We start from the raw sequence: 16,975 nt of genomic DNA on the forward strand, positions 1-16,975 counted from the left end.
AAAACAGACTTTAAACAAAGTTAGAAAAGAAAACCAATATCCAACATTCTCTCTCCTATAAGAGGCATATTACAAATTAAACCATTCAAATAGTCTCAAAGCTAAGGGAAAGCTTAAGATTTATGACGCCTCTGTAGCTACAAAACAAGCAGGTGTTATAATCCAGGCTGCAATACTGTTGTAGATGTCTGAGAACTCGGAAGATAATGACTAAACCTGAGAAAGGGCCAGACAAAGGTAATTGTTTCCCAGTATCCTGGAAGATAAGAGAATCTTTATGGCTACTGGAGGGATGTGGACTCAGCTGCAGTCTTTCTGGCACCAGAGGAAAAGGCATGTGGTAAACTAGATATTCTGTAATAGGGCCCATGGGGCAAACGATTCTATATTAATGATAGAGTGTAGGCTTCACCCACAGGATCCCAGGTGTTCTGTGCAGGTGTGCACACCTGTGGAGGAGGAAGCAGAGCAAACTTTAAACTGCCTTCTGTGGAACACATAAGAAGCCTGGGACAATTAAAGAGTTCCCAGCATCAGCTATGTCCAAAAGAAAAAGCAAGTAAGATTAGCAAAGATACATGTTTTTTCCCTCAGCAAAAAGCGATGAAAGTAGAGTCTCCCTTTAAAAATAAAAATTGGAGGCCGGGCGCGGTGGCTCAAGCCTGTAATCCCAGCACTTTGGGAGGCCGAGGCGGGTGGATCACGAGGTCAGGAGATCGAGACTATCCTGGCTAACACGGTGAAACCCCGTCTCTACTAAAAATACAAAAAACTAGCCGGGCATGGTGGCGGGCGCCTGTAGTCTCAGCTACTCGGGAGGCTGAGGCGGGAGAATGGCATGAACCCGGGAGGCGGAGCTTGCAGTGAGCCGAGATCATGCCACTGCACTCCAGCCTGGGAGACACAGCGAGACTCCATCTCAAAAAAATAAATAAATAAAAATAAAAATAAAAAAATAAAAATTGGATTATGAAGCAGTAACATTCAAAATCATATTATATTGAATTAACAACAGGTAAACTGTTCAGTGGACTAGATTTCCTAGAAGTAGATGTTAACAATGGTAACAAATCAGTATAAGACTAACCAGCAATAACACATCTATAGAAAAGCATGTTTTTTTATATAAAATGATCAAAATTAAATTCATCTGAAGAAGAATTAGCACCTGCTATGCACTAGATATAATAAATTCCAGGTGGGTCAAATTAGGCTAAAATGTTTATTGTGGATATTTTCTTTTTACCTAACCATCAGTTTCCCTTTCCCTGACATAGCAATCCCACTGTAATTTTCTAGTGTGAAACGTCTTCTCCCTGAGTATATATGTAATGTTGGTGGGAAGGTTAAGTTCTTTTACCATCTCCCACTTGAAAGCTGAAGGCAATTCACCCCTTTTCTCCCTGCCCAGTGCAGATGGTAGATGGGCACTTGACCTAAGCTCAGCCAACCCAGTGATCACTCCTGGAACTTTGATTCTTAAACTGATACAAGGACAAAAGGAAACAGTGGTTTGTCAGTTTCATCACACAGGCTGTTCCAATTACAAAACGACCGATGTCCTTTCAGTGTCTTGGTTCTTTAGAGCTCCATGGTCCTTTCCCATGCTCAAGTATGTTCCCTCAGTCTCATAGCAATAATTCGCTTATATTAGCCAGAGCGAGATTTTTACTACAAGTTGAGTATTCCTTATCCAAAAGGTTTGGGACTAGAAGTGATTTGGATTTCAATTTTGGTGGGATTTTAGAATATTTGCATTATATGCTTACCAATTGAGCATGCTTAATTAAAAAATCTGAAATCTGTAATTCTCCAGTGAGCATTTCCTTTGAGCATCACTCTAAAACCTGAAACTTACTGAGCCCCAGTGTGACGCCCAAAGGAAATGCCCACTGCAGCATTTCGGATTTCAGATTTTTGGACTGGGAAACTCAACCTCTCAACCTGTATATCCAGATGGAGACTGCAATTCCAAAGAACAAGCTGAAGAGGAAGAGGGTATAGGAGGTGGATGATGGTGTCACAGTTCACCCGGAAATATCTTCTCTACAAGGAAAGGTGTTTTTTGTTTTTCTTTGTTTGTTTGTTTGTTTGAGACAGGGTCTCACTCTATCACCCAGGCTGGAATGCAGTGGTGCAGCCTCGGCTCAATACAACCTCTGCCTCCTGGGCTCAAGCGATCCTCCCACCTCAGCCTCCCAAATAGCTGGGACCACAGGGGTGCTCCACCACACCTGGCTTTTTTTTGTGTGTGTATGGAGACAAGATTTTGCCATGTTCCCCAGGCTGGTCTTAAACTCCTGAGCTCAAGCATCCGCCAGCCTTGGCCTCCCAAAGTGCTGGGATTACAGGTGTGAGCCACTGTGCTTGGCCAGGAAAGCATCCTGACAATGATCTGATGGTTTATATTTCTTCTGCTTGCTTCTCCCCGTGGGAGGCGTATATCTCTCTATCCCTTTGTTTATTTTATTTTACATTTTTGAGACAGGGTCTTGCTCTAATGCCCAGGCTGGAGCAATAGAGCAATAGCCCATGGCTCACTGCAGCCTCGCCCTCCCAGGCTCAAGCAGTCCTCCCACCTCAGCCTCCCAAGTAGCTGAAACTACAGGTGCACACCTCCTTGTGTGGCTAATTTTTAATTTTTAATTTTTTTGGTAGAGATGGGTTCTCACTGTATTGCCTAGGCTGGTCTCAAACTCCTGGGCTCAAGCAATCCTCCTGCCTCGGGCCCCCATAGTGCTGGGATTACAGGAGCCAGCCATGGTGCCTAGCTACTACCCTTTAATGTTGGGTTGGCCACAACTTGATTGGCCGGTAGAATGTGAATGGATGTCATGGTTACCCTGTCTGAGCAGCCTTAGGGATGATTAGCCAATTTTGCTTCCAAAACATATTCTGTACTTTATCTACTCCATTCCATCCTACCAACACTAGCCAAATCTGAGATAATTTCTGTCAACTACTTCAATAACCTTCTAACTGTCTCCTGGCTTTAGCTGTGTACCTCTGAGAACCATCTTTCACACAACTGTCACACAACAATGTCAAATTAACCCTGTAAGGCCACAGATGAAAGCCTTCAATGGCTCCCTCTTTCCCATATGGCACAGGAAAGCTGTCATAACTTGACTTCTACCTACCCCTTAAGCCTCATCCTTTGACCTTCCCTGCTTCCCACTTTATGTTGAGCAACACTAAACACCCTGGACACTCCTCCATTCCTTTGTCGTTCTGTTCCTTTGACCAGCCTGCCCTCCTCTCTCTCCTAATTTTTGTCCAAATAACTTCTGTTTAACTCTCAGATTCAGCTCAATGTCAGGGCTTCCAGAAAGTCTTCCCGAGTACTTCCTGGGCATGCACTTGCCCTGTGGTTTCTTGGTACCAGCACACACCCCTGGCACTTCCCCACATTAAATTTAAATGATATATTCTGTCTTTTTCTCTTCTAATAGATTTGCCATCTTCTGGAGGGCAGGGACTATATCTTATTCAGCTTTTGGTCCCCAGACTCTAGCATGATCTCTAGCACATAATAGGTGTTCAATACACATTAGTGGAGCTGAAATCAAACAAATTAAACATTAATATAAGAAAATTCTGGCCGGGCACGGTGGCTCATGCCTGTAATCCCAGCACTTTGGGAGGCCGAGGCGGGCGGATCACAAGGTCAGGAGATCGAGACAACGGTGAAACCCCGTCTCTACTAAAAATACAAAAAATTAGCCGCGCGAGGTGGCGGGCGCCTGTAGTCCCAGCTACTCAGGAGGCTGAGGCCGGAGAATGGCGTGAACCCCGGAGGCGGAGCTTGCAGTGAGCCGAGATCGCGCCACTGCACTCCAGCCTGGGCGACAGAGCGAGACTCTGTCTCAAAAAAAAAAAAAAAAAAAAAAAAAGAAAGAAAGAAAGAAAATTCTGAAAGCCTTCTGCCTCTATTCTTACAAAAGCTGGTGGCATTATAAATGGGTTCTTCTGGAAAGCAATATAGCGATATATAACAAAAACGATGAAGATGATCATTCTCCTTGAGTTGGTATTTTCCCGTGTGTCAATACTCCTCAAAGAAATAATCCAAAGGAAAAAAAATGTACACAGATGTCCTGGCAACTCTAGTTATAACAGTGAAAAACCTGGAAGCAATCCAACTGTCTAACAGGGAAACGACTAAGCAAACAATAGGATTATTACATAGCTATTAAAAAATGACAGAGGTGAGGACTATGTCAACATAGACAAGTGTGTATCTATCTGCAGGAACGTCAAGTAGAAAACAGAACACAGGCTAGTGTTTAAACACTAGTGATTAAGGATGTGTGTGTACATTAACAAAGATTGGAGGCCGATTTGGAGAAATGAAAATGGCCGGACTACAGTACTTGTTGTGCAGTTCCACGAATTTTTGACAATAATACTTGAGATTCCATGCAATATAGATATCCTAGAAGTCTTCTGCAGAATAAGTATTCTAAGTTATACCAAGCTGTATAGTCCAAGACAAAATTTTATGTTAAATTCTCATAAAATTGTTATAAAATAATGATATTTCTTTAAGTGAACAAAGTCTCGCTCTGTCGCCCAGGCTGGAGGGCAGTGACCGGATCTCAGCTCACTGCAAGCTCTGCCTCCCGGGTTCACGCCATTCTCCTGCCTCAGCCTCCCAAGTAGCTGGGACTACAGGCGCCCGCCACCACGCCCGGCTAGTTTTTTGTATTTTTTAGTAGAGACGGGATTTCACCGGGTTAGCCAGGATGGTCTTGATCTCCTGACCTTGTGATCCACCCATCTCGGCCTCCCAAAGTTGCTAGGATTACAGGCTTGAGCCACCGCGCCCGGCCTGCATTTTTCTTTAGTTAAATTCAACAAGCAACTATGAGAGCTTGACTATGTTCTAGAGCACTTACATTCTGGGGAAATTCACAAAATCATGGGCAAAAATCCTCAGGTGAATATGTGTTATTATTTTAATTTCCTTTTTTTTTTTTTTTTTTTTTTTTGAGACAAGGTCTGGCTCTATTGCCCAGGCTGGAGTGCAGTGGTGTGATCTCGGCTCACTGCAGCCTCACCTCCCAGGCTCAAAACCATCCTCCCACCTTAGCCTCCCAAGTAGCTGGGACTACAGGCACACACCACTGAGGCGCCTGCCTCAGCCTCCCAAAGTGTTGGGATTACAGACATGAGCCACTGCACCTGTCCGAATTTATTTTTATTTTGGTGAATGTACATATTAGAACAGATGACAAAGGAAAGTCTGCAAGACCTTTGGACAAAATCTCACATTCACAAGTTGTCTCAATTTTATTTTTTATTTTAATTTTATTTATTTATTTATTTTGAGACAGAGTCTGGCTCTGCCACCCAGGCTGGAGTGCAGTGGAGCAATCTTGGCTCACTGCAACCTCTGTCTCCGGGGCTCAAGCCATCCTCCCACCTCAGCCTTCCCAGTAGCTGGGACTGCAGACGCAGGCCACCATGCCCAGCTAATTTTGTATTTTTTGTAGAGATGGGGTTTTGCCATGTTGCCCAGGCTGGTATCGTACTCCTGGACTCAAGTGAGTCTTCCACCTCAGCCTCCCAAAGTGCTGGAATCGCAGGGTGAGCCACCATGCCCAGCCTCAATTTTATATTTTTGATGTCTCCAAAAGAGGTCCTATATTTAGTCACTGAGATATACTGTTAAGGATTAAAAGGAAAAAGCCATCATCATGTAACTTTAATCTTGTGCCACTTTTCCACAATATTAATAAAATGAATTAGTATTTTATAAATCCTGTGACTATGTTGAGAATAGCAAAATATTGACATTATAAGATATATTACATTGCAATTAAAAGAAATAAGCCACAATTTTTTATATTCCATTATAGAATTTCTTCATTTTAAAAAATCAACTGAGAGGCAAGGTGTTGTGGCTTAGGCCTATAATCCTGGCACTTTGGGAGGCCGAGGCGGGTGGATCACCTGAGGTAAGGAGTTCGAGACCAGCCTGGCCAACATGATGAAACCCCATCTCTACTAAAAATACAAAAGATTAGCCAGGTGTGGTGGCAGGCACTTGTAATCCCAGCTACTTGGGTGGCTGAGGCAGGAGAATTGTTTGAACCCGGGAGGCGGAGGTTGCAGTGAGCCAAAATCGCGCCATTGCCTGGGCAACAAGAGCAAAACTCCGTCTCAAAAAAATAAAAAATAAAATAACTGAGAGCCTCAAAAAATGGAAGTGGCCCAGGCCTTTGAAAGGCCTTGAGCATAATTATCACTTTATCTTTTTTCTTTTCTTTGTTTTTTTTTTTTTTTTGAGATGGAGTCTCACTCTGTCACCCAGGCTGGAGTGCAGTGGCATGATCTCAGCTCACTGCAACCTCCACCTCCCGGGTTCAAGCGATTCTCTGCCTCAGTCTCCCGAGTAGCTGGGATTACAGGCGCCCGCCACCTCGCCCAGCTAATTTTTTTGGTATTTTTAGTGGAGACAGGGTTTCACCATCTTGGCCAGGCTGGTCTTGAACTCCTGACCTTGTGATCCACCTGCCTCAGCCTCCCAAAGTGCTGGGATTACAGGCGTGAGCCACGGCGCCCGGCCCACTTAATCTTTAAAATGTGATAGTTTTAAGTAGGGGCCTAAAGCAAATGGGTTGTTGATAACTATAAAAACACCTAGCTAACACACTCCTTTCCACTAGACTTACTATTTCTTTTCTTTCTTTCTTTTTTTTTTTTTTGAGACGGAGTCTCGCTCTGTCGCCCAGGCTGGAGTGCAGTGGCCGGATCTCAGCTCACTGCAAGCTCCGCCTCCCGGGTTTACGCCATTCTCCGGCCTCAGCCTCCTGAGTAGCTGGGACTACAGGCGCCCGCCACCTCGCCCGGCTAGTTTTTCGTATTTTTTAGTAGAGACGGGGTTTCACCGTGTTAGCCAAGATGGTCTCGATCTCCTGACCTCGTGATCCACCTGTCTCGGCCTCCCAAAGTGCTGGGATTACAGGCTTGAGCCACCGCACCCGGCCTAGACTTACTATTTCTGCTGCCATGTAACAGGTGGTCAGAAAACTACCAGTTCTGACTGGGCGTGGTGGCTCATGCCTGTAATCCTAGCACTTTGGGAGGCCGTCGCGGGCAGATCACCTGAGGTCAGGAGTTTGAGACCTGCTTGGCCAACAATGTGAAACCCCATCTATACTAAAGATACAAAAATTAGCTGGGCATGATGGTGAGTGCCTGTAATCCCAGCTACTTGGGAGGCTGAGGCAGGAGAATTGTTTGAATCTGGGAGGCAGAGATTGCAGTGAGCTGAGATCGCACCACTGCACTCCAGCCTGGGCAACAGGGCGAGACTCTGTCTCAACAAAACAAAACAAAATGAAACAAAACTACCAGTTCCTAGAGCAGTGGTTCACAAACCCGGCTGCAGGTAGGAATTACCTGTATTTTCCCAGATCCCACTTCAGACCACTTGAATTAGACTGTCTAGGGCTGGGGCCTGAAGATTCCTATGCTTAAAAAGCTCTCTATCTCTCTTCCTTCCTACACTGAATTTCCTTATGGTTCGAGGACTCAGAATTCAAGCTAGTATAGCTAATGCCACAGTTCAGCTGCTTCAAGAGTTCAACACAGTGAGAACTTGTCTCTACAAAAAGTCAAAAAATGAGGCGGGAGGATTGCTTGAGCTCAGGAGGTCGAGGCTGTAGTGAGGCGTGATCGTGCCATTACGCCTGAGTGACAGAGCGAGACCCTGACTCAAAAAAAAAAAAAAAAAAAAGAAGAGATCTGAAGGCTACTTTGAGGGCCAACCACCATTTTCAATGTAGTCTCTCTAGGGTGATGTGTTGGAAGTGCCCAGAAAACAATTTTAAAAAGAAGTTTGAGGATGTGGTCCACATACTTTTTTGGGGAAACTGACCACACAGAACTTTTGATCAAAATGCCTTCATTTGTTCCTAAAATTTCTTATTGTGTCTTTACTATATGAAATTAATGCTGGCTGGGCATGGTGGCTCATGCCTGTAATACCAGCAGTTAGGAGGGCGAGGCAGGCAGATCACCTGAGGTCAGGAGTTCGAGACCAGCCTGTCCAACATGGAGAAACCCTGTCTCTACTAAAAATACAAAAATTAAGCAGATGTAGTGGTGCGCACCTGTAGTCCCAGTTTCTTGGGAGGCTGAGGCAGCAGGATCGCTTGAACCCGGGAGGCGGAGATTGCAGTGAGCTGAGATCATGCCACTGCACTCTAGCCTGGGTGACAGACTGAGACTCTGTCTCAAAAATAAATAAATAAATAAATAAATAAATAAATAAATGTAAACAAATGCTGAATTGAAATTGTTAAGTTCAAGTGTTAGTTCTTACAAACAAGGTGAAGTACCAGTTGGGTTTTTTTTTTTTTTTTTTTTTTTTTTTTTTTTTTTTTTTTGAGACAGAGTCTTACTCTGTTACCCAGGCTGGAGTGCAGTGGTGTGATCTTGGCTCACTACAACCTCTGCCTCCCAGGTTGAAGTGATCTTCCTGCCTCAGCCTCCTGAGTAGCTGATACTACAGGTGCGTGCCACCACACACAGCTAATTTCTTTGCATTTTTAGTAGGGATGGGGTTTCACCATGTTGGTCAGGCTGGTCTCGAACTCCTGACTTCAGGTGATCCACCAGCCTCAGCCTCCCAAAGTGCTGGGATTACAGTGGTGAGCCACCACACTCGGCCCCAGTTGTTTTTTGTTTTTGTTTTGTTTTGTTTTGTTTGAGACAAGGTTTCACTCTATCACCCAGGCTGCATTGCAGTGGTACCATTATAGCTCACTGCAGCCTTGACCTCCGGGGTGCAAGTGATCCTCCTGCCTCAGCCTCCTGAATAGCTAGGACTACAGGTGTGAATCACTATGCCCAGCCAATTTTTAAATTTCTTGTAAAGATGGGGTCTCATTATGTCGGCCAGGCTGGTCTTGAACTCCTGACTTCAAGTGACCCTCCCTCCTCTGCCTCCCAAAGTGCTGGGATTATAGGCATGGGCTACTATAGTGGCCAAAGTACCAGGTTTTTATGGGCAGTAAAACTTTAGCCCAAACTGTCAATGAACTCAATTTTTTTTGCCTCCATAAAGAGGCAAATATGAAGAAAATGGGGTTTCAACACAGAGAAAAACAAATTCCAAGAGATGGGCTGGGGTCAGTATACATGCTGTCTATTCTCCTCTACCTTCTGGTTCTTCATCCTACCTCTGTACTATGATATTGATGCTCTGAAGAAGACCCTGTATCCCAGCAATATTCCTCATCTATAAAATATTTAATTGTGTTCCTCTAAACCCAAAACACACAAGATGATGTCCAGGGAAGTTAGAGGAACATAAGTCAGCTGAAGAATTAGGGGTATGTTCCCTCCTGTCTACCTCCCCAGTTCACCCTGGCCCGCATCCGGTTTGGAGTGACCATGTCTATGGAGACAAAGGAGGATGTTCTTCCACTTCTAACCTCAAAAGGACACACTGGAGGCATCTAGATTGAGGTTACAGTTATCCTTTGAGGAGCTGTAAGAAGAATATTTGGAAGTAGATCAAATCTAGAATAATCAAGTGTGAAAGGACTATGGTTGTGAGTAGTAGCAAATAGTACTGTTGCTACTGCTGCTACTGTTGCTATACTGTGTTGATAAATACAAAGTATAGTCATAAAGGTGGGGGATTGAATCATGATCCAGAATGATATGGCTGTTAAGGCTTTCCAGGTCAGCCAGACAGTTGAGATAATCCTTATTCAAATGAGAAACGAGTTTGGCCCTCCTTATCTGGAGGAGAGGGTTGGAAGGATGATGGATGGATTTGGGGCCATATAGTAGGACTGAATTCCTAGGCTGAGCTCCAACGACCTCCGAATGCCCCAGAGATATCTGTGTTCCATCTGATCTGGTCTGCAGCAAGTCCACAGAAGCTACACTCAATTTTTCCTGCTGAATTGTCAAAATAATTGCCCTTCAGCCCATGCCTCGCTACCCTGTAGACAGAATCCACTCATTTCCCTGTCACATGGGCTACAATTGCTACTTCAAATGAAAACCTGGGAAGCCAGTTCCCTGCTGCGGTTGAAAGTGTATAATTAGCTCCTCCTGCAACCTGACCCCACTGATTTTTCTGATGCATGTGGCCTAGAGTGTGCCCTTTCTGAGACCTCCAATGTCTTCTCCACAGCTGGGGGTGCCCAAAACTGCATGCAGCACTTCCTGCGGGTGTGGCCTTGCATTCTTAGGGCTGCAGGGTACCCGCCGCATGCAAAATGGATCACAGGCTCCAGCCACTCACAGATTCACAATGCTTTTAAAAATACAGCAGTGGAGTATGAGTGGCTATATCAGATATGAGGGTTTTCCACCCCCTCCCTTTTCTTTTAAAATATGATTTTGTAATGGTGGCCTCAAGAAACACTATAATTGGTCAGCCTGGGGTGCGTTTGAAGGCCTTCCCTATCGCGTCATTAGCTATTCTCAGGAAAGGCAGGGTATCCCCCTGGGAGAATGACAACACACTTGTTTCAAGTTAGGGAAGAGCCTGTGGTTCTCTTCCTGCGTTCAGGGGAAAGCGAACACACAATGTTCGTTTCCTAAATACGGGATGTGCTGTGCTGGCAGGTCATTTTCCACCATGTCACGTCCTTCTGGATGAAGGCAGCAGGGGTCAGGACAGGAAATGGCAAATTCTCAGAATGAGACAAGGCTTTCCCAGGGCAGCCATTGGTTCTCTGGGACTATAAAGCACACTCATCCAGAAACAGCCTCAGATTTTACTTTCCTGGAGGCAGACAGAAGTGAATGGTAAGTGGGGAACCCCGAGGCATATATTCGGGATGATTTTTTCTCATTTTCTCTTTTTACCTGGAAAATTACCCCTGGTGGGTTGGATTATGGAAGCATGGAAGTAAAATTAAGTCCTATGAGTAAGGAGATCAGGATTCTAGACTGGGCTCTGTGAAGAATCAGCTGCTTCTAGAATCTGATGTCTGATGCAGGCAGTTCTTCCAGACGAGAATGGTTTCTGCCCTGATAGCTCAGTTTTGAAATGCTCTATTTCTATGGCTCATTTGCCACTTCTAAGAAGTTCCTAATAATGACGACTACAGTGGACATGAAGGTGGGAATCTTGGCAACGAGGATGAATGTACTTTTCCCCCAAGATGTACAACTTGTTAGTATCTTTGTCAGTCATCTTCAGTTGGCTTCAACGTGGTACAAGTTGTTGAAGAGAAATTTTGGCCGCTTTATTTTATTCAACCATTACTCAATTTTAAAAGAAAACGTTCATAACAAAGAGACATAATGGTATTAATTTAATGTGACTGAGTTTAAATTTAGCACCCAGCAAAGACTGATGTTTCTGAAGATCTAAGGAGCCCTAGTTAGAATAAACAACGCAAACCTCACTTTAGGTTTGATTCTAAGAAAAGAGCCTGGAAGAATCACAAGCAGAAGAGTTGCTTCAGGCAAGCATCTAACTTAGATTAGTTTCTTCTGCTTGGTAGAAAATATGATTTTTGAGATTTTGTGGACGTCTTTTTCATACATTAGAGAGAGAGAAAAGTGTGTTGCAAAACTCCTAGGATCCAATTTTCATAAGATGAAAGGGCTTTGTAAACTGTACAACCCACCACTTACAAGGTGTTATCTTAAATAGAGCAAAGGCCTCAGTATTGGAGAAGTCTTCTAATACCACGCCCCTCCCAGTTTAAATCTTATTTAACACATAGCTGATGAAACCCATCCTTAGCGTTCCCTGGGAGAGAAGCAGAAGATAGCATTATTCCTATTTCCATTTGCAGAGATAAGGTCCTGAGAACTTGTGTGGCTCCCCTCAAGAGAACTTGATTCATGATCCACTGGAAATAGACCCGTTCCCCTAGCGGGGCAGTGGCTGCTCCGCTGAACTCGTGCCAACTTCCCGCTGGCGTCCAGGCAGCAGGGAGGGAGCGGCGGCTGGCACGGAGACTCCAGGCTGACCGCGTGTCTGTGTCCCCGCAGGGAATGGAGAGGCCGGCAGCCCGGGAGCCGCATGGGCCGGACGCACTGAGGCGCTTCCAGGGGCTGCTGCTGGACCGCCGAGGCCGGCTGCACGGCCAGGTGCTGCGCCTGCGCGAGGTGGCCCGGCGCCTGGAGCGCCTGCGCAGGCGCTCCCTGGTGGCCAACGTGGCTGGCAGCTCGCTGAGCGCAACAGGCGCCCTCGCAGCCATCGTGGGGCTCTCGCTCAGCCCGGTCACCCTGGGGGCCTCGCTGCTGGCGTCGGCCGTGGGGCTGGGGGTGGCCACAGCCGGAGGGGCTGTCACCATCACGTCCGACCTCTCGCTGATCTTCTGCAACTCCCGGGAGCTGCGGAGGGTGCAGGAGATCGCGGCCACCTGCCAGGACCAGATGCGGGAGATCCTGAGCTGCCTGGAGTTCTTCTGCCGCTGGCAGGGCTGCGGGGACCGCCAGCTGCTGCAGTGCGGCAGGAACGCCTCCATCGCCCTGTACAATTCTGTCTACTTCATCGTCTTCTTCGGCTCACGTGGCTTCCTCATCCCTAGGCGGGCGGAGGGGGACACCAAGGTTAGCCAGGCCGTGCTGAAGGCCAAAGTTCAGAAACTGGCCGAGAGCCTGGAGTCCTGCACGGGGGCTCTGGACGAACTCAGCGAACAGCTGGAGTCTCGGGTCCAGCTCTGCACCAAGTACAGCCGTGGCCACGACCTCAAGATCTCTGCTGACCAGCGTGCAGGGCTGTTTTTCTGAGAACATCCTTTTCCCCTAATGACCGAGGCCAGCAAATCATCCCCATGGGATGCTCCAGATTTTGTAGCTCCCTTAGGAAAACACCACGCTGGGTTAGGAGCCGAAGGCAAAGGATGAGAAAAACTGGTTTTGAAGTGGGTGGGTCCCCAGAGCCCTTCTTTTCCCATCACTGTGACATCTGCCTGGGCTTGAGTGCTACGGACTTTTCAGTTGTGTGATCCTAGTGGAAGAATGTGACCCCAAAACTCTTTTTCCTTTATCAAAACCTTTCTGTCTAAACACAGCTGGGCAGGCACTACTGTTTGAAAGTTACTTCGGGGTCCCTGACCCTGCCCTGGTGGCCTGACCTGAGACTGGAGAGAGTGCCGCCCTCTGGGTCCTCTCCAAGTCCTACTAGTCTTTGAAGTCCTCAAAATGCCCATGAGAGAAGGCATTTGCCTCTCTTCCAGAATGTCTGATACAAAGAACTGCAGAATTCAGAGCAAATCAGCCCTTCTCTAAACGTTGTAGGACGGTTCAGAACTCAGAGAGGGCCCTGGTGTTGACATGTCCTCCTCTTCCCTTTCCCTTCAGCTTACCCACTCCCAGATGCAGCCTGAGTATGCAGTAGGCCTTTCCTGAGTGGCTCCCAATCCAGTCCTCCAAGTACTCAGAGGGGAAGCCGGTTAAACCATCATCTAAGTCCTGCTCCCTCACATGAAGAAGCTGAGGGCCCGATAGATGGAGCGACTGCCAACTTCATTTCCCGACATCATTGTGTTCAGAAGAGAGTGATGGGTTGAGTTAGACAATCCTGGGCTTGAGACAGGCTTTGTCACTACTGTGTGAGTGTAGCCACCTAATCTGTCTTTGACTGTGTAAAACAAAGATGATAAAACCTCATCCGGTTGTGAGATATTAAATGAGCCAAAGTGCCTAGCATAGTGCTGGCTCATATAGTGTGGTCCCTGGAATGGCAGATTAACACCACCCGGGAACTTGTTAGAAAGGCAAATTCTTGGACATAACCCCCCTGACTTAATGGAATCAGAAACTCTGGATGTGGAGCCCAGCAACCTGAGAAACAATTTCTCTCCGTGGTTCTGCGGCACACTAAGGTTTGAAAACCACTGCAACAAATGCTAACTTCTAATCCCCTTGATGAGCTTTCACGAAGTTTCGCAGCTTCTCTAGGGACTCCACGGTCTTCTGAGTCGTTCACAGATGACCAAGGACAGACTGTGTCCCAGAAGCCAAAATGAGAGAGAGCGAGCGCGCGAGCACCCGTACATGCATCCTGAGGCAGTGTCTCACCGTATGAACTAAGGGATGTAACACTGTCAGTCCATTAGAGGGCAGTGTTTCCCATCTATTGTAGAAACTGGTACAGAAAGGAACGTGAAGTTCCCGAAACTGACCTTTCTCTATTATTACCTTCTCTGAAAAGCGCCAGTCCATGTATTTTTTATTTATTTTAAGTTTGTAATTTAATTATTGTTTATTGTTTGCATTTAATTTTATTTAACCACCACGTTTAGAAAATAATAAGAGCAAGTTTCTAAATGGGAGACTGCTGAGGCTCTTTGCAAGAGATGAGATTAAGTTTGAGTTTCTAAGGCAGGGCATGGGCTGGAAATAGCATTGCTTTCCTTGAATGTCTCTCTCCTTCAGGGAGACTTTTATTCTCTAGTGTTTTAAGTGATCCTTTTAAGTAAGTGCGGAGAGTCTTAAAGAGCAAGACCAGGAGCTGAGTTTAAGCTTGTAATGGAGGCTTGCATTGTGGGATTTATAACTGAGGAAGCATATTTATCCTGAAAGTATTTTACCAGAAGATAACACTTGACCTGGAAAAGGAACCTATTTAGTTCAGGAAAGATAAAAAGTTTAGAGGTATGTGAAGGAAGCACTTAGACCTTGCAAGCCTGATGTCCTATCAAGTTACGTCTTATGGGTGACAGACAAAATAACCCGTCTTATGGTGGTGATGTGTTGCATTTTCACTTCGGGGTCTGTAAGAAACCGTCAGCGAAAATGTATACAATTCCTTCAGTTTCCATTCTTAACAACTGTAATGTTGAAAAATAAGTTGAAAAGTCTTTGGGACCATACATGCAAAAACTGTGCCTCTGTTATTTAATTATTTAAAATTCTGTAAATGTACCCAATCTGCCCCCACCCTTCCCAATGATGGCAGCATGTCTGAGGAAGTAGAATTTCAGTGCCGGGGTTGCGGAGAGGAGGTGATGCTTCTGTATTTTTATTTTTCCTATAAATCGCAATTGGTCTGTATTGGTCTGGTTTATTTTGAAATTTATCTTGGTTTATTTTCAAGCTGGTGTCATCTCCTAGACTGCTTCACCCAGATACTAGCTTTTTGTTTTTTTTTTTTTTTTTTGAGACACTCTGTCACCTAGGCTGGAGTATAGTGGTTTGATCTCGGCTCACCACAACCTCCGACTCCTGGGTTCCAGCGATTCTCCTGCCTCAGCCTCCTGAGTAGCTGGGATTACAGACGTGCAGCGGCACATGCGGCTAATTTTTTGTATTTTTAGTAGAGACACAGTTTCGCTATGTTGGCCAGGCTGGTCTTGAACTCCTGGCCTTATGTGATCCACCCACGTTGGCCTTCCAAAGTGCTGGCATTACAGGCATGAGCCACCTCGCCTGGCCAGATGCTAGCATTTTAGATCACCGGAATGTACTTCACATTGTTAGTTGTGTTATGGCATAAAGGTACAACCATTCCCTAACTCCATGTTTTATTAATGCTTAAGTTTAAGTTATATTCTTCCAATGCCTGAGCTATTCCCTAGAAATAAACTGGGCAATTCTGGAAGCAGAAGCCCTAACAGCAGCAGCAAACTTTCCTGTCATTAGAATATTGTGGGTGTATCAAAAGTTCTATACTTTTGAAGTTATGATTTCAGTGACCCACTTTATTTCTAAGGAAGAGTGTCTATTTTGGAACAATGCTTTGCACATAGTAGGAACTCAAGAAATGCATTTGAATAATTTAATTAACTGTTTAGCTATGTTAATGAGAATTTGTTGATAACAAAAGATCATCCATCCCCTTATGTGTGAGTAAGATTGGAGCCTCTATCAAGATTTAGTCAAGTTCAGTTAGATTGATTCTAGAAACAAATATGTATTTATTTCTTTTACGGGAATGTGAATAAGGCTTTTCCTCAAGGCCTTCATTCTATAAACAAACAGGTTGAAATCGTATGTTGTAAAGAGAAGAAGGGAGAGGGATATTTAGATGTGAAGTGTACTTCACAAAAATGTCAAAGTTTGAAAAATAAGTATGTTTGTTCTAAATGTTTAAGTGCTTCTCTGTTAGGTTCCTGGGTTTGCAATCATTTGAATTGTTTTGTTTCACAATAAAGGAGATTCATTGGGTTCTGCGTTTTAAGGATTCAATAAAACTGCTCCATTAAAAAAGTAATCCTTAGCAAACATTCGGATCCTAACTGCTTTGATGCACTTGCCCTCCGGCACCTGTCATTTCCAATATGGTAAGTGTCAAAGTCAAAAGTATTTACTGGGAGAAAAAGGAGAGGAGTGGCTGTAGAAGTCTCCCTAAATCAGATATATCAAGCAATCAGCCAACATGGTATATTTCTCATTCAATATTTTCGTGTGAATTGAGACACTGAGATAAAGACATTGTGCAGAGATAAATGGGGATACAGTTAAACATAGCAACTCTTGAGTTCATTTTTTTCCCACTGTAGCAAAATTAATGCTTTCTCTTTATTGAAATAAATTGCTCATTTCTCAAACTTTTTTATCTTTCTGTAATTAATTTCTTAGTTCTATGTTTCCTTGTGTATGAATCAGTAACTTTGAAAAAGGGCAGATGTTTAATCATTTTCACTTAGAATATTCAGATAAAACGATATGAATCAATTTTTTAAAGTAATCAACGCATACACAAGAATTCCCTTATTGCCTGGAAATCAGACTTCCAGCAGTCTCAAAATGTTTGAACAATTCAAAACATTCGAATAATTACAACCTGGAAAGGAATTGAAAGGAAACCTAGGATCAGCCAAATTAGCCTTCACAAAATCCAAACACTAAAGAGAGGTAGGCAGAGAGGGTGAAGGGCAGCATGTATACCAGGAAAGCAAAACTTTCCCGTAAATCTCTGGGGGACTTCACCTTGCAAGCCACCAATCTTGACCATGCAAGGCAGGCTGGGAAATGTAGTATTTTTAGCTGAGAACAACGCTGCCCCTAATATACCTCAGATTCTGTTGGTAAGAAA

The 16,975-nt window shown here is 44.8% G+C and overlaps 1 protein-coding gene across 2 annotated transcripts; it reads left to right on the plus strand.

Annotated features, from left to right (window-relative positions):
- The first annotated feature begins 10,785 nt into the window (after positions 1 to 10,785).
- APOLD1 (apolipoprotein L domain containing 1) lies at positions 10,786 to 16,487 on the plus strand. 2 transcript variants are annotated; one of them, XM_050748283.1, is made up of 2 exons: positions 10,786 to 12,543; positions 13,297 to 16,487. In XM_050748283.1, the coding sequence occupies exons 1-2, from the start codon at positions 11,983 to 11,985 to the stop codon at positions 13,342 to 13,344; spliced, it is 609 nt and encodes a 202-aa protein (XP_050604240.1). In that variant the 5' UTR covers positions 10,786 to 11,982; the 3' UTR covers positions 13,345 to 16,487. The 2 variants fall into 2 exon arrangements, with proteins under 2 accessions (XP_050604240.1, XP_050604239.1); XM_050748282.1 differs by having other exon boundaries at positions 10,786 to 16,487.
- Positions 16,488 to 16,975: the final 488 nt, after the last annotated feature.

Source organism: Macaca thibetana, chromosome 11 (assembly GCF_024542745.1).
Source record: "Macaca thibetana thibetana isolate TM-01 chromosome 11, ASM2454274v1, whole genome shotgun sequence".
Lineage (NCBI taxonomy): Eukaryota > Metazoa > Chordata > Mammalia > Primates > Cercopithecidae > Macaca > Macaca thibetana.

What these genes read in the sequence shown, in the direction of transcription:
- APOLD1 (XM_050748282.1), top strand. Translation starts at nt 11,983, where the DNA reads ATGGAGAGGCCGGCAGCCCGGGAGCCGCATGGGCCGGACGCACTGAGG.